The 18,053-nt window shown below is 42.4% G+C and overlaps 1 protein-coding gene across 9 annotated transcripts in view; it reads left to right on the top strand.

Annotated features, from left to right (window-relative positions):
• PBX1 (PBX homeobox 1) overlaps positions 1-18,053 on the top strand; it is a 329,982-nt gene that overhangs the window by 230,464 nt on the left and 81,465 nt on the right. For all 9 annotated transcript variants that reach the window (XM_081494032.1, XM_081494035.1, XM_081494029.1 and 6 more), the window contains 3 exons: positions 1,977-2,221; positions 8,330-8,520; positions 16,050-16,185. In XM_081494032.1, coding sequence (XP_081350158.1) covers positions 1,977-2,221; positions 8,330-8,520; positions 16,050-16,185 — 572 coding nt within the window. The remainder of the gene's footprint in view (positions 1-1,976; positions 2,222-8,329; positions 8,521-16,049; positions 16,186-18,053) is intronic.

Below are 18,053 nucleotides of genomic sequence, written 5' to 3'. Positions count from 1 at the left end.
AATAAGTTCAAGGAACTGAATAACATGATTCAATCTTTCTTATTGTGAGATCAGGGGGACAATTTCCTATGTAAGTCTTCTGAGTCTACAAAAGAAGAATTTCATTGGAAAAATGTCCACAAAATTAAACTCCACAATCCTCTAACCTGTGCTGTCACCAGTATAGCAATTTTATTTTAGTGCAGCAGAACATTAAAAATGCAGTTGCAAGAGGAGAGCCTGGGTCCTGAAGTGTGGGCTCTTCCTGTATCCTTCTTTCCTCCCCAGCTAACTACCTTCCCCACGTCCTCCTGTTCCCTCCTCCTGTCTTTTCTCACTTCCTCAAAGGGTACGTGTGTCTACCCTGTGCCTTTAAATTGCTACCCCTGGTCCATGTGCTTGACTGTCCACTTGACTGTCTCATGTTTCACAAAAGCAATGCTGCCATTTTCCTTTAGCATAGGACTCGGGCTTTCCTTTGAAACAACTTTCAAGGTTGCTTCTTGTCAGACCTGTTAGAAGCCAGGAGCATGTGGGCACAGCCAGCAGTTATGCTGGTATTATAGGTGATGGAACACCCCGAACGTCTCCACGTCCCCTCGGATTGAGCTCAGGTCCGCCTTTCCTGTCACAACCCCGTGCGGCTGCCTTGCTGAGATCGAGAGACAGCTGCACCTGTCACTGTCCCCGTGGGGCTCACCAGATGCATCCTAGCCAGAAACAGTTCTGGACTCTGTGCTGTGCTGTTGCTCATATACCCCCCGGCCCCCGGACTCTTCCATCTCCATGCCCAGGATTCGAACAAGTAGAGTATGCTTCTTCTCTACCTTTAGTTACATCCCTCCTTCCCTACTCTACCCTCAGTTTTGTTTTGTTTTTTTAATTGGATACTCTTTTCGTGTTCACTCTCAACAAAGACTTGGCTGCTGACGATTAAACTGGGTTTAGATGAGTGATTTACTTTATGGCAGGTTGTATGAAGGTAGTAAAAAGAGACTGCCTGGCTCCTCCACTGATTTACTAAATCACTTGATCTCTTTCAGTCCAAATCACCCCTTCATCCCCCACAAATGGTCGTGGGGGATTAATAAAAAGGAGCCTTTCATGGAGCTGAGCCTCCTTCATCCTATCAGAACACCAGCTTCTCTGAATCCCTGAGGCAGCTTGTTTAAAGGATTTCACCCTTGTTTGTACCAGAACGGAGTTCTTACCACCCGGAATAAATTGATCTCAATTTTGGAAAATAGAAATCCCTAGTCCAGGGGAGAGGTCTTCACACTTCACTCAAATTAACTGAATTTGCCTGACTTAGGTCATTTTGGAAATGAAAATTTAGGCTGAACCAATATTATAAAGTCAATGAGTGCAAAAACTTTGTAATAACAAACTCACAGAAATCTAAAATTAGAAATGAGAAAGGAAATGCTATTCCTTGAATTAAAATTTAGCAGTTTGGGGATGAAAGTGAAAATTATATTCTGTTATAATTTTTTTTGTGGATTTGAAATTTCTTTCATTGTGGTAAAATATACATAAAAAAACTTAGCATTATAACTGTTTTTGAGTGTACAGTTCAGTGGCATTAAGTACATTCACATTGCTGTGCAGCCATTACCACCATCCATTTCAAGAACTTTTTCATCTTCCCAAAATGTAACTTGGTACCGGTTAATCACTAGTTCCTTATTCCCCACTTCTCCCAGCTTGTGGTACCCACAGGGCTACTTCCTGTCTCCATCAGTTTGACTATTCTAGGCACCTCATTTGAGAGGAGTATAATTAATTTCAGGAACAAATCGAATCTCTCCTTGCATTTTCTAGTCCTCCCATCCCTCTCTTTTTTCAGCCCTTTGGATGCTCATTGCTCAGATGACGTTCTGTTAAGTAATTTGAGACTTCTTCAGCCAAATCATATATTGGGAGTTTTCTGTTGTTTTTAAATTTTACTTCGTTGGGTTATTGTCAACACCTCCCCACTCTTTTGTATCTTCCTGCAGTTTTGAGTATCCGGGGAGCCCAGGAAGAGGAACCAACAGACCCCCAGCTGATGCGACTGGACAACATGCTGCTGGCCGAGGGGGTGGCGGGGCCCGAGAAGGGCGGAGGCTCCGCAGCGGCGGCTGCAGCGGCGGCTGCTTCTGGAGGAGCAGGTTCCGACAACTCAGTGGAACATTCCGATTACAGAGCCAAACTCTCACAGATCAGACAAATCTACCACACGGAGCTGGAGAAATATGAGCAGGTATTCACAGCCTTGTGGGGGTCTGGGCTCCCCAGCCCTTTAGGGCAGGGCGGAGAAATCATGAAACTCCCAGCTAGGAGGGGACGGAGGCAGGTAGCCTTTTCTGGAGATTGCCATCGGGGTCCACTGTTTCTGGCCTCACCCCAGAGCCACTTGTTGAACTTGAGCCCATCAAGTCCAGGGTCTCCACTATTGAAAACTCAGGCAAACTGGAGATAAGATCACTTAAAAAAATAGTTTGAACTGATGATTTTAGGAAACCAAGTCTATATAAGGAAACAGTCTCTGGCACTCCAGAGTACTGCCCCTTGGCATGCAGCTCTGGGCTCTCAGGGTGTTAGAGTCATGAGCAGAGTCACCAGGTGACGTGAGGGAGGTGTGTGTGTGCTGGGGAGTCCTCTGGGCCTTGTTTGCTGCTTCATTAGGAGGCTACCTCACCACCCGGTGCTCGTGGAAGCCTATGGGAACGGATACTAAAACTTGACCTTAAATTCCTTCACTCTACCCAGATTAGTTCAAATGGAAGTCCATCGTACTCTGATTTTTGTATATAGTATATAATATGATACACATCTCCCTCTATAAAAAATAGAGGGTCTCAGGGGACCCCTGGAGGTAGACAAAGTTGAATTCCAGCCCTGACACTCTACTCATGGTCTGTGGGATCCAGTGGTCCACATTCTCTACCTCAGTAGCTGGTAGTATTCAGCAAAGAGCTGTGGACTTGGAGCCTAAGCTATCAGAGAGCCATAAAACATCATATGAAGGAAAAGCTTAAGAAAGACTTTAAGTCATAAAACAGTATATAGATGTTGTATGGTATTCTAACAGCACCCCTCTCTATTAGAGCCCCCCCCACACACACACACATGAATTTAAATGTCAATATTGTTTCCTCTGGTCAGTATGAGCAACACTGTTTTACTAGGGGTCCTTTAACATCAGGATTTCCTCCCATTATTTAGCTGACATTAGTTGTCATATTGTTGGATGTGACATTGTCCTGAAATTCTAAGTTAACGTACTTTCATAGAATTGTTAGATTTCTGGCTTTCTTTCTTTCTTTTTTAAGAATCATAGAAGAAGAGGGATAAAAAAATCAAAAAGTAGAAGACCCTGTACTGTCCACTTAGGACTGTCTAAGTAAAAGGCAAATGCAAACTTAATAGAATATATAAATTTTAAAATAGAAATAGGCATTTTAAAATTTAAAGTGAAGAAAGTTTCATTATTGCACTCCTATCTACCTTTGAAATGGATTTCTACAAAGTCTCTTCTTTTATGAGGGAAAAGATTACTATGAAGCTGGAAGCCAAGTGTGGTGAATTTCAGCCACAAGACAGGTGTAGGGAGGTATCAAGGGGAGCAAAACAAAAGTCATTTTATGGTAAGAACCTGTGGATCATCACCCTCGACTCTCTCAGGGAAGAACAAGCATTCTTATCATGATGTAGACTCTTGTAGACACTTTATCAGATCCCAGGAGAGGCTCAGCTCAGGTAAGCTGGCTGATCCATGACAATTTCCCCTCCTGGGCCATCATGTTAGAGTTCACAGCCTGCCCCATCCAAGGGGATAGTTTAGGGAGACTCAGGGGACATTTCCTACAAAGGTCCCTAGCTAGCCACTTGGGTTCTTCCTACCCGTGCTTTTCCTATTGTACCTTCACCACCTAGCTTGGTCTCTGGCATAACAACCTATCTAGACCTGGTATCCAGGTTAACTCATCCCAAACTCCAGGGGCACAAAGAGTGTGGCTTCCTCCCAAACCTACAACTAAGATGGATATTAGGCTGGATGGTGTTAAAAACTAGCTTTCTTTGTACCTCAGGTTGCCAGCAACAAAGAACAGACTGTCTTCTTGATATAACTCCCCCTTGTTACTCTTCCATCTTCTTCCAAAATGTCTAAAGCACTTTTATCAACCTAACTGCACTTGTTCCAGCACTTTTATGGCTGTCGTCGTCTCCATTTTGATACAGGTGAGGAAATGGAGGTCAGAGAGGTTAGATGATATATCTGGGTCACACATCCAAGGAGGGACAGATTACCCTGGAATCTTGATTTGGACCTTTAGCCCAAGGCTCTTGTTGGAACAACACTCAGCTCCACTTAATATGGAATGAATGTGGATGTCTGTAGACAATGAAGTAACCGGCCTGTTCTCTCTGGTACTTTCATGGAATAGATTGATGCTCTCTGAGAGAGACTAGTGATAAAAATACTCTGCTTGAGAAACTTCTAGATACCTACATATTCTGAATAATAACAATACTGGAAATTGGGAACTTAAACTCTATCCATTTTGCTGGTGGGTGGGGCTGTACTCCCTCTCTGTTACTTGTTTGGTCTGAGGTGACCCAGTCCTTAAGTGTACAGGCTCCATGGTAGGGTTAATGGCGACCTCCTGGAGGATTTATGTCAACATGCATCTCCCACAACTGCTGCTGCCAGTGTCCCGTCCCTGTGGCAGGCCAGTATCGACCCACGCCTCCGTAGGAGACCCTCAGACAGTCACAGGCAGGTCTAGTTCAGTCTCTTTGTGGGATCAAGTTAGGTCAATGTAGTAGTAGTAGTAGTAGTATGTATTTATTATTCTTAAGAAGTACTAAGAAATTATTTTCTTATTTCTTTGGGCATTTTCTGGGTAGGAACTGAATACTGTTTAACACACTGTGTGCTTAATAATTTATTAATATTAGTTGTATTGTTAATTAGAGTAAATGGCAGATTGTGAGGAAATTATGCAATTAACCTTCTAGCTAGTAAGTCTGAAAGATAGATCTTCTTCATTTTTTTCTGTAAGCATTCCTCACGGGACCTTTTTGAAAAATAGGAAACCTTACTAAAAATGTCAGTCTCTTTTAATAGTACCTAGATGGTTACCGGATTGACTAGTTAAGAGTGGATTCTGTTGTTTTGGTTTGTTTTGTTTTTAGTTTGGTGATGACAGATAACCAGAGGATCAATTAGCTCTCCAGTAATTAACTACCATAACCCTCCTCACCCCTCCCACTCATCGTGTGCTCCCCCCAACCCTGCCAAATAGACCCGAATCAGCCATTATTTCACCCTGAGGTTATTAGATAAAGAAGGCTTCTAGTGACTTTCATTAGAAAGAAAGGAAGGAAATTGTATTCTTCACTAAAAAGGGTTGGTAAACACCTTTTCAGCCGATCATGTTGGTAGCTGAAGTATTTAAGAGCTAGCTAAAAAAAAAGCTGGCATATTTTGGTAGATAAAACCAGGATATCAGAAAACTGAATTTTCTTCCAAGTGCTATTCAAAAAAACAGAAAAAGATACTCTTGTAGCTTTGCAGAGTTCTTCAGTTTTTGTAAGTAATGCTGCCAGGACATTGACAAAGCTTAGTCTCCAAGGCTGAACTGGGATGGGTTAAGTAGTCCTTTCACAGCCAAGGAAGTCTTAAGATCCCAGTCATATTCCTTGCTGAAATTGGCAGCCAAATCCAGTTTGAAAGATTTAGAGATGAAGATGAGCTGAAGGGAGTGCAGGAAGGAAGCTTCAATTCTAGGATTAAATTGCTTATACTAAGCAAGATTTGCGAAGAGCTTCTCTCGGGTCGGCTGCTCCTCGAAGTGCCCTTGCCCTGGAACCCGGAATGTCTCCAGAGGCAGCTGGAGGGGTAGCTCCAGAAGGTGACTGTCTTTAGGACAGTCTTCAACAGTCTCCTCTGTCACAGAAACCTTCAGCCTGCGAGGGTTCTATTTAATTAGTTAATCACTCCTACTCCCCATTCCATCGGGAGAACCTGGCCTCACCGAAGTAGTGCAGCTTCTGAAGGTGCTGAGCTTGGGGAACTGAGGAGGAGGCCTGGGTAGTTCTGGTCCTGGAAGAATCTGGATCGTTGTGTTCTACCCATCTAAATGGACTTGGAGTTCCTGTCTGTTGTGTGTTCCCAAGCAGCTGTTGAGCAGCTGCCCTGCTCCACCTCAGTAGTGGGTGAAAAGACTCCACTGTCTGTTTAGGGCAGAGCAGAAAGGGGCCCAGGATCCAATGCCCTGAATAAACACCAGATATTGTGAGTTTTTTTATTCACCGTAATGAAACACATTATTATTAGCTGAGTACTGTGGCTTCCCAGCAGATAGGGTGTGCACCTGACAATACCTCCTTCACGTCCAGCCCCTCCTCAGTTTGAACCCCCACCAAGTTGGGGGGGTGGGTAGGGCCTGCAGCCCAGCGGGAGATGCTTGCAGCATACCTCCCCGCCACCCCTCTCCGAGGCCTCATAGACTTCCAGCCAACTCGCTGCCAGGCTTTGTTTTCCTCCCTTTGTTGTACAGCTTGGGGGTGAAGGGACTGTTTAGGTTGGGGAGAGATGAAGCTTATAATAAGATCTTGTGTTTATATAGCAATTTTCATAGTAAGGGCAAAATGCTCTATGGACCTGATCTTCTGTGGATTTTATCTTCAGCATATATATACCTGCAGAGTAGAAAGAAGCTGTTTGTGACTTCCTTTATTTGTACCACGACGGAAACTGAAGCCTGGAGAGGTTTGCCCCATTGTGATCATATGCTGGGTTTCTGAGTTACCTATACTTTAAAAAGATAATAAGGACACACTATATGGCCAGACACACAGTAACTCGTCTTGTCCTTACCACATTCTTTGAGGTACTGTCCTCCTCATTTCAGATAGGAAAGAGAAGACACAGGGATCTTACATGACTAACCAAAGCCCCACAGTGAAGTGAGTTCCTGGGCAGGGTGTGAACACAGGCAGTCCGTGCTCTTAGCCTGCTGCCCTGTTCATGTGAGTGATTTACTCCATCCACAGGTCACCATACAAGGAGTGTGAGGATGGCTGGCCTTGCTAAAGGGGCAGGAATGATTAAATCCACTCTTGGACGAATAAAACAAGGCACTGAGTAGTGAAAGCAATTGCCCACATACTCATGGAGACAGGGTCAAAAACCAGGTTTCCCAGCCCCCAGTGTAGACACAGCCCAGTGGATGTGGGCGAACCTTTGGCCAGCAAACCTTGAAGGATTTCTTGGAGAAATGAACAGTGAATGTGTTACTGTTACTGCATAACTGACAGCTGTGAAGAGCTTTGTGTTGTAAAAAACAATAGCAATGCAGTTTTAGCATTAATGAACATGATTCTGCGGTATTAAGTTGGACACTTTGAGTCCGTAGTTCTTCAACCTTCAGAGCATCAGCTTGCCTTTCTTGCTAACAAATTTTACACAGTTTTCCAACACTGCTGTGAGTTAAGTGTGAGTAGATGTTTTACTGAATGTTCCTTAAGAAAACCAGACTATAATGATAAGTAATAGTAACTAAAAGAAAGGGCAGTGGTGTTCCAAGGAGCAAGTTCAGAGTCTGGGAAAGAACAGACCCCCTGGCCTGGTTTAGGGAGGGTTCAGGCTGTTTTTTGCTGTGGGCCTTCATCTCTTGGGGCACAGTTTTCCCATCTGTAAGATAAGGAGGTGGGAAAAATGATATCCAATTTCACTTCTAGAGCTGATAGTTTTCTCTCTGCAGAGGTATTTCCTAAATCCTCTAAATCATGTTTTGAATTTTTTTCTATACAGATTCCCTTTGTGTTATAGACATAGAGGATCTTCAGAAGACCAGCATAGGAGGGAGTTCTTATGTTACAGCTAGAAGTAGATTAATGAGAATCTCACAGAAGAGTCATCAGAGCTTTTAACTCAGTGATTCCATTTTTTGGACTCTTTATGCCAAATTGAATATTTGGAAGCTTTAGCATAACAGAAATAAGGGCAAAGCAGAAAGTTAATGCTGTATTTGACTTCAGACTCTCTTTAGCTGTTAACATGGGAGTGCAGGCTTGTGAAGTTTTATACTAACAGACATGTTCTCATCTTTCATAATAAATTGATTTCGAAAAACTATTGTAAATTTTCTTCTCCCCTTTAAAAAAATCCACATAGTGATGGAAATTATAATCAAATGTGCTGAAAGGGGTTTCTGGGCATTTTTTATTTTTATTTTTTTTTTGACAAAATGCCACAGGCTAGCCCAGTTTCTTTACCTGTACACATCTCTAGAAAGACCTACACAGCCTCACAGCAAGGACCCTTACCATGCCCCATGTCTATCCTCCTCTGTTCCAGGCATGTAATGAGTTCACCACCCATGTGATGAATCTCCTGCGAGAGCAAAGCCGGACCAGGCCTATTTCCCCAAAGGAGATTGAGCGGATGGTCAGTATCATCCACCGCAAGTTCAGCTCCATCCAGATGCAGCTCAAGCAGAGCACGTGTGAGGCCGTCATGATCCTGCGTTCCCGGTTTCTGGATGCACGGTGAGTCCCCAGGAGAGGACTGTCCTTTGGGAGAGCCACTGATTCAGGGTTAGAATCTAAGGCTGGCCCTCTCCAGAGGCTCCATTGTCACTGTGTTCAAGGCTGAGCCAAGTAGTAGCCTGTGAAAGGTCAGGGAAAGGAAGGCTGCAACGGTGGATAACCATGGGTTTTATACAACTCCAGGAAAATGTGGGGATGGGATATTTTTTATGGCCACCACTACTCACTCTGCATGAGAAATGAGGATGATTTAGCTACAGGGACAGAAGAAGCAGGACTTTTTGTTTTCATACCATGAGTGGCCTCTTTCACAGGAATAGGTTGTAACTATAAGCCCATAGAGGGCTAACCAGATATTGCAATGACATCTTTTCTTCAAGAAAGATGGTTCCAGTTGAGAGCTGGGAATCTCTGCCACACTTTATGTTGGCAGAGAGGGCACCTAGTTAGTTTCAACGAATATTTATAACTAGATTACCATGTGTCATACTTTGGGCTGAGTTTTAGGGGCACAAAAATGAAGAAGACGTGGTCCCTTGGGTGTAGAGGGGCAAAGGACTGGTCTCATATGGGCCAGATTTTCAATCAAGATTTAAAATTTTCTGACACTAGCTTGTGACCTAAGTTGTGAGTTCAAAGAATCCAGTTGAAACCATGGATAGAAAAGTGCTTTAGGACAAAAACTAAGACTGTGGAACAGATAGTCTTAGTCCCATTACTGTCTACACTGGTGGATTTGTGCAAACCCCTTTGATTTCTTTGGCTTCTGTTATCCAGCCTGTAAGATAGTGCTAGTCATATCTTTCATCTACTCTAGAAAGTGGTGTTGATAAATGATCTAATACATGAGTTTTCAGTGTATGGATATCCTTTGTGATCCAGAGCTCAAATTAGTCATTTTCTATAAATGCAGATTTCATCATTCATTGTTTGAATTCCTGAATATAATCCCAGTATATGGTTTTTATTATAAAAACACTAGCTATGTCATGGTCATATACCATTTAATGATCTGTAGTTTAGTTCCTTTTCAATCAGACACATAGATTCTCCGCTTTTTCATTTTTTTTCCACCCTAGAAATCATATACTATTCAGCTCCATTACCTATACTTTTCTCTGTCTTTACAACTGTGGTCTTTATGGTTCACAGACCTCTTTAAAGCTTCCTGGCACCTCCTAAACTCCCTTTCATTCATTGTGTTTTGGATCATGTGGAATATGAAATAGGAATGTCAGCCAGCAAACTGTATCTCTGGGCTAATAGAAATACATAAAGTCAAAAGAAAGTACAAGTGAAGAGAGCTTTTCCCAGCTGAGCACAGTGATGCGAGAAGGAAGGCGCAGGCCTGCTGAAGCAGGACACCCCTGCCCCGGGTGTCTCCCTTGCCCTGTGGCCCGCTGCCAGCCTGGCTTCTTTAAAGCTGGCTGCTCCCCACGGTATGAAGTGCAAGTGACTGGTGGCCTGTGTCTGGGTCTGTCCCCTGTGTTGTGGCAGCCACCACTCTGCATGTGTTGTTTACATCCCCCCATGGTAACTCCGCTTGTTAAAATGCTGGTGTTGGCATTTATGTTGGCAGATATTGGGGGAAAAAAAAAAGTTGGGCCCAGACTGGGTTCTTTTCAAGAAAGAAGAAATCAGAGAGAAAGGAGGAGCAGAATCATTTTCTCATAGGATTTCTTCCTTCAGTAATTCAGCTGTGCCTAGTTGAAGGTCACACTCCAAAAGACATGAAACTAGGCACGCTTTGTACCCAGTTCCTTTCACTTCCATCAGCTTTTGCCTAGATTGTTCTAGTTGGCACCAGAAGGACAATCATCATAAGAAAGGATCTTTTTCCTGCTTTGGTTGCAACCTTTGAATCATTGCCTCTGAGTCAAGGTTCAAAACTAAATCAATTAACCAACTGTCATTGTTATTAGCATTTATTTTGAGGGTGTATTTAGTATCGCTGAAAGAATATGACCCCAGATGCCAACACAGGCATGAGCAAATGGTTTTTCCAGCTCAAAAATGAATGTTTGCCTGGACCTCATGATCAAAGTAGTTAATATCATTGCTTCTAGTGCTGTCTATTATTGGGAAAGCTAGTTAAACACACTTTAGTAAGAAAGAAATACTCGCTTTTGATATTTACGTGCTGCTCTATTCCATGCATCTGATAGGCAGGGCTTCATTAAGAAAAGATTTCATGGAAAACAAATGGTATACAAAGGAGACTTGATTTAGTAACAGGATTAGTCTTCGTAATATAATGGGTATGCAGAATTGAATGTTACTCTTTTGTTGTGTAACATTCCTTGTATTTTCTGCTCTTGAAGAACAGATTACCACAAATTTAGCAGCTTAGACCAACACAAAGTTGTCTCAGTTTCTGTTGTTCAGGAACAGCAGGTTAACCTGGATCCTCTGCTCTAGTCTCACAAAGCTGTAATCCAGGGCTCAGCTGAGGCCGTGCTCACAGCTGAGGCTCATTCCCATGGGGGCAGAATTCAGTTCCTTGTGATAGTAGGATGGATGTCCCCAGCTCTTAGAAGCCACCCTTCCCATTGATAGGGCTTACAGCTTGGCTGCTTCCTTTCTTCCTGGATGCTGCTGCTGCTGCTGCTAAGTCACTTCAGTCGTGTCCGATTCTGTGCGACCCCATAGACGGCAGCCCACCAGGCTCCCCCATCCCTGGGATTCTCCAGGCAAGAACACTGGAGTGGGTTGCCATTTCCTTCTCCAATGCATGACAGTGAAAAGTGAAAGTGAAGTCGCTCAGTCATGTCCGACTCTTAGCGACCCCATGGACTGTAGCCTACCAGGCTCCTCCAGCCATGGGATTTTCCAGGCAAGAGTACTGGAGTGGGGTGCCATTGCCTTCTCCGGGTTCTTCCTGGATAATGTCACCATTTTAAGGCCTTAACCTAATCTCCCATTTCATTAACACAAAGTCAGCTGATTAATAACTTAATCATAGGAATGATATCCTACCATTTTCACTGTCCCCCAACACACACGTTCAAGGCAGGGGGAGTACCCCAGAGTGGAATCGTACAGATCTTCTTAGGAGTCTGCCTTCCATACTCCCCAGCTGAGAACTTAGGCCAGGTTTTGTCCACTGGAGTCATATCCTTCTTTTCTTCCTTATGTTGATTTAACTGTGCAAGAAAAGTTTAACTTAAAAATTCTACTCATTCATTCAGTCAACTTTTATTATTGCATGCTTTATATCAAGCATAGTGCTGTGATAAGTCTTTGAGATAGAACTTGTAAACCTTAATGATTTTTCAAGCAATACAATAATTTTAACTTTGTTTTTTTAAAAAATAACATCTTGCTGGAGAAAGCAGCAAGCACATGGTTGGAAATATACCTCTGCACTCCACCGTTCTAGTTAAGGTTATAGAAAATGATTAAAAAAGAGGATTGCAAGAAAGGAAAGGACATCCAATATGATCTGGCTGAACTGCCACTATATTTAGATTTATTTACTTCTATAATTGAGTTTTTAATTCTTCCAAATGCTGTATTAGCCTCTGGAATAACAAAGATGAAAAGAATACACGTAAATGTGGGTCCCACCTTCAAGAACTCATAATCTCCTGGGACAAGTGCTCTTATAACTGAGCATAAAACTGCACATGATCACAGGAAGTACAACTGCCAAATTCACCCGAAGGGAAGAGAGAATGGAGAACTGGGGAGAGGCAGACAGTGCAGAATCTCAGAGGACTATGACAGTTAACAAATAGAAGGAATCACAGAAGCAAAGTAAACAACATAATTCAACTTCAACAGGCACTACTGACCGGGATGCTTAGTATGTGTTGGGCACCAGGGTTTCAAATACATGTGAAACACGGCTCCTCCCCTTGAGGATTTACTGTTTAGTTGGGAAGACACATGTAAACTTGTGGCAAATGCTGTGGGACAGAAATACACACTGTGGTATGAAAAGGCATGGGAGCATGAACGCCGTGTGTGTCTTTGGGGAATAGAGGAGCATATGATGAAGCCAGATGAAATTAGGAAGAGCATGTGTAGGACTGGAGGGAAATGAGACACTGGGGATGGGCTTGATCCCCTGAAAGGCCTTAACTGTGCCAGCAAAGACTGCGGATTGTCCTGTGAAACAGCAGAAACTCGGAGCTGTTTAAGGAAGGAAAAGGTGAAAGTTCTCAAATTACACTGCTTGGGTTCAGATTCTTGCTATAACCCTGACTACATCTGTGATCCGGGATAAATGGCTTATCCTTCCTAAGACTCAGTTTTTGGGTCTCCAAACTGGGAATAATTCTATACACAGTAATAAATAAGATAACATATTTACAATATAGTATCTGGAGCATAGTATTCACACCATAATTCAGCTATAATATAATAAGGATCACTATGGTATGTTAGTAGAAATATAGTACATTATTACTGATATCATTATTATTATTTTCATGATCAGATCCATGGTTTAGAGGAATTCCTGTAGTGATTTTCTTAAGGATTAGCTGAGGCTTGTGCTTCTCAAACTGGGGAAATACAGAATAAGTATAAAATACCTTCCCTATTTTACTCAAATATTTGGAGAGAAGTATGTTCAGATAAACATTGGTATATGATGGAATAGATTAAAGAAGGAGGTTCTGAGGACATTTAAGGCACACGATGGTGTGCCCTATGGCTGAGAGTCCAGGCTCTCCTTCCAGGAGAGCTATTTGGGCACGATTTCAGGAAAGTGTCAGCCTACAGTTGTACTGTCTAGTCTGTGGCTTCTTGATTTTTAATCTATATTAATTAAAATGTAAGTAAACAAAATTGAAAAATTTAGCTCTCCAGTTTTACACATCTTATTTCAGCCACTCAGTAGCAGCTGCTGGCTACTCCAATAAGAGAACAGAGAACATTTATTTTCCTCATTGTAGAAAGTGCTGTTGGACAACTTTAGTAAGACCATTATACAATAGACCATAGTTCCTCTAAACCCATTTCACAAAAAGCAGTGACACTGAGGATGGAACAAAAGGGATAGATTTGAAAAATAGAACTGGTAAGACTTGCTCTGGGGCCAATCATCCAGTGAAGAGAAGAGAGTGAGGGGAATTGAGAATCACTCCCAGGTTCTGGTGTGTGTTAGGTACTCAAATAGTTAAGGAATGAACAAATAATTGAATGGATGAGCAAATTAGCAAATATAATGAACTTTGTATCTATGGTGGTATTATTATATAATGTGGGGAAAAAAGAAAGTGAAGTTGGTTTGAGTGAAATGTGATACTCATCTTAGAAACAGTTTGTTGGAAGTGCCTGGGATATGCAGTGGCAAATGGACCGGTGGTAAATGGGACATTGGCTCTTAGGAGAGGCATTTGGGCAGAGATAACGCGTTTGATGGTCTGTGGTGCCTCCACTCCTCATTCTTGAATCACTGTGATTCCAAAGCTTTCATTCCTAAAATTTCATCGACTTCCACATTTCTTACACTTACTGGATACCAAACAATCAAAGCTTTTGGTTGGCTTGAAATAATGAGTGTTAACTCACCGAGCTAAAAACACTTCCAGCCAGAGCAAAGAAACCAGGCATCTTAGTTCAAATAACCTTATTGTCAGAAGTATATTATTGTCTCTGGGTTTCTTGAAATTCTGTAAACTCCTAATTCTGGGGTTTCAAAAGCCCTGGATTGAGACAGCCCCTGCAAGAGATTATCAGTGCGGCCATCAGAGTAGATGAGACCACCTCAAGGAAGATTGCACGTCACCAGGGAGTCAGGAACAGCTGTCTGTGCAATCCCAGCACCCCAACTCATTCCAGAGAGGCTTCCTGTGAGTTCAATTGGAAGAGTCCCAAGAAATACACTGTAATGCTAATGCAAACAACTCCCAATTAGAGGAGCTTTCAGGGGCCACATCCCCAGGCCTAAAACAACTGTTTTCTTGAGGCCAAGAGGAAGCCAGAGGTTATCTAAAGACTAGCCTGGAGACTGGGTTAGCCAGTTGGCTACCTTCCTCAAATTCCCATCATGCAAGAGCTTTTAATACATATCTCCTTTTTAGTTGGGCCTTTTAATCTAATCTGCCCAATTTCTGATGCTGGGTGACCTAGAAACTCAGCATGATTTGGAAGAGTGACTTGGGCTTGGCATAATCTGGACAGATGTGGTTAATACCTATGGACAGATGGTGTTCATCCGGTAAAATCAGACACTTTATTGTGTTAATTAATCCAAGTGGGACCCTGAAAATACAATATTAGCTGAATTTTCTGTCTAGCAAGGCAATCAGTGCTTTCTGTTGGCTTAAATTGGAAAACTTGATATCCTGGCATAACCAGGGATGTTCTGGAAATTTTTTTTTTCCCATAAGGAAAAGGTTTTGATAAAAGCAAAAAGGCAAAATTGCTAATGGAGCTAATTTAAAGATAGAGGCCCTGCCCCCTCAAGGAGGGCCAGCAGACATCTGCAAGGAGTCCAGCATCCCTAAGCAAACCCCAGCTATCCCCAGACCTTAGCTGGGAAGAGGCCATAAAGTGATTCTCACTTTAAATTAGTTCAATTAGCACTTTTTTTTTTAACGCATAAAAATGCTTTTATTCAAGAGTGGTTTTCTTCCTTTTAGCAACCTGAATGTTAAAAAGATTTCTCTGGGCTTGTGTTTCACCATTTAGCAGCTGTTCCTGCATAAGAAGTACTGTTTCTCTCCTTTTAAGGAAGGTCAAGCAGTCAGGGGGTTAATTTCCATCCATTCCTGCCCCTCTTCCCCAAGCCTTTTAAAAATGTTGCATGCACTTACATGCGAATAGAATAGAGAGAAAATGATAACTTATTTTTAACTTATGGCTGCAGAGTCTCTGTGTAGTTGCCAGGAGGCAATTTGTATATAAAAAGAGGCTGGGTTTTGTACTCAGGCAGACTTGAATTAATATTTTAGCTCTGTAACATACTAGCTGAGAAACTTTAAAACTCAGCTCTTCATTGGTAAATGGGAATAACCGTAGCTACCTCACTAGTTGTGAAAAATGAGTAATTTGTATTGATGGCTTTGAAGGATCAGATCCAAGGCCTGGGGCCTGGTAGGAAGAATCCTCGGGAAGTCCTAGCATTTGTCCTGTACTAGACACTGTGCTGAGTCCTGTCTATATATTAATATGACCTCATTTCTCCCTGCCTCTCACTCCATGAGGTTGGTTTGACTCTTTTGACTGTCATTTGAAGAAGCTAAGGTTTGGAGAGGCATTCCGAATCACCCAGCTGGTGTTCAGTTTGTCTAGGGCTTAAAACCAAGATGGTGGATTTTGAAACTTCATGCTGCTCAGCACTCTGTATAAATACGTGTGACTGTTATGCTCAACATCCCCACAGTGAGCACAATGAGGTGTACAACAAACACCTTAAGAAATGCTTTCAGCATCCAGCCCCTTAGGACACATCTCCTCTCATTCACTCAAAAACATATCTTCTCCCAAATGTAGATCCTCTCCTCTCCCTTTTTATATATATTCGTTATGAACTTTTTTTTTCCATTGTCATTGTGATTTCCTTGCTCTTTATGAAGGCGGAAGAGACGAAATTTCAACAAGCAAGCGACGGAAATCCTGAATGAATATTTCTATTCCCATCTCAGCAACCCTTACCCCAGTGAGGAAGCCAAAGAGGAGTTAGCCAAGAAATGCGGCATCACAGTGTCCCAGGTAAGACATCCTCAGAGGACTCAGCCCAGAGCCTGGCCATAGTGGTGTTACAGGGCAGGGTCTCGGAAGCCTGGCTTTCTTGAACTTTCATGCCTTATAAGTTCCATCAATTAAAGCCTTAAAATGGCAAGGTCAGCTCATGGTGTGTATAAGATAGTCTCCAGGGAAGTAACTTGGAAAAACCAGCAGAAGTAGAAGACCAAGTAGAGTATAGTTAAAGCAGGGCTGGAGCTCCTCCCTCTGTGCTCTCCCTTTCTTCAAATAGACAAGGATTTCTACATTGACTTGGAGAGCTACCAGCACTTCTCATGTCATTTTTCTCAAACAGAGTCAATTCCGTGGCCCATTTTTCTTTGCCCAACTCAGGAACTTTTTAAGAGTCAGTGAATGGAACGTTTAAATGAAAAGGACTTAAATGTCCTCTCTGGATGCCGTCACTCTGTAACTGATGGAGTGTAGGAATTCTAACATGTCACTATGATTGCACTGGAATGATTGCACAAAATGTCACTGAGTGTCCCCTTTCCCCTAAGAGCAATAACCATAACAGGTGCCTGTTGACATGGAAAGATACATGACATAAAATTTTTATGGACCTGGAGTCTTCAGCATTAATATGAAGTAGAAAAGGAGGCAAGTTTAATATGTATCTACTTTTTTTTTTTTGGCTACACCATGTGGCTTGAGGAATCTTAGTTCCCCAAGCAGAGATTGAACCAGGGCCCTTGACAGTGAAAGCGAGGAGTTCTAACCACTGAACCAGGGAATTCCCATCTACATTTTGTCTGCTCAGAGAATCCTTCCATACTTCTTATTTGATCTCAACCTCAAATGCCACCACCAGTCTCAAGTTGAGACCACTGGTGATAGTTCTGAAATCTCTCAGAGAAAGTTTTCCTCAGAATTATGTCCTGTGCAAAAGAATTAGATGTACTGATATTTACAAAAAGGGTGAGGGTGAGGGGGAATTGGAGAGAAGAGGCCTACTTCAGTAAGAAAATTCACTTAACATTTTCCAAAAGAATTAGATGCTGTTTTGTGAGCATCTATACTTCCTTGAATTGAATACTGGCTTCTGCTACTCCCCACCAGGTGCTAATTCCTTCAGCCTGTGTTTAGTTAAGCAGAATTGGGTCTAGTCAGAATAAAGAACTCCACACAGAGGATCTGCAATGAAGAGATTGCCAGGGTCTCCCCAGCATGCTGTGGGTGATTTTGCAGCAGCCTTGAAAACCTCCTTTCAGATAAGGCAGAAAGGATTGCCTTATCCTTTTCAACTTGGCCCTTCCTCAGGTACTTGGACCCAGCTAAAGGTCGTTTCTAGTCTTGGCAACCCTAGGAAAGTAGAACATCAGTGGTCTAAATTCAGGTGGTTGGTATTATCTAGGTTTCTAACCATTCTTGTCCAAATCTAGATCCATTGACCCAGCATCTTCCCTATATATGAGGATCTGTTCTCCTGTAGAAGGTAATCATCTAGGAATGGTCCGTTCTCCACCCTTTCCCTTCTCACCTTCCTCTCATGTAACTGACCACAGGCATTTCCTTTCATCCTCAAAAGTCATTCTGAACTATCTTCATCTTTCCCACTTTCTTCCAGCTCATCCAGTTGCCTCAGAAAAAAACTCTCCCTACCTCTTTTCCTCTCTGTTCCACTTAAAAGTAAAAAAAAAACATGATTATGATTGATTCCTATGAATAGTGAAAATTACATCAAGAAAAACATATAAGTTCGAGAATGGAATTAGATAGGCAGCAGTCCTTAAATGGACTCAGAAGCGCCTTTCCTCTTCTAGTTTGACTCTTACTGTAGGCACCAGCATTTACAATAAGTAAACCTTTTTCTGAATTTTTTTTCTCTTGTTTAC

This window comes from Giraffa tippelskirchi, chromosome 5 (assembly GCF_054371585.1).
Source record: "Giraffa tippelskirchi isolate mGirTip1 chromosome 5, T2T-mGirTip1v1.2.pri, whole genome shotgun sequence".
NCBI classification, from domain to species: domain Eukaryota; kingdom Metazoa; phylum Chordata; class Mammalia; order Artiodactyla; family Giraffidae; genus Giraffa; species Giraffa tippelskirchi.
The sequence above is the reverse complement of the archived record's forward strand: the minus strand, read 5'-3'. Positions and strand labels throughout refer to the sequence as shown.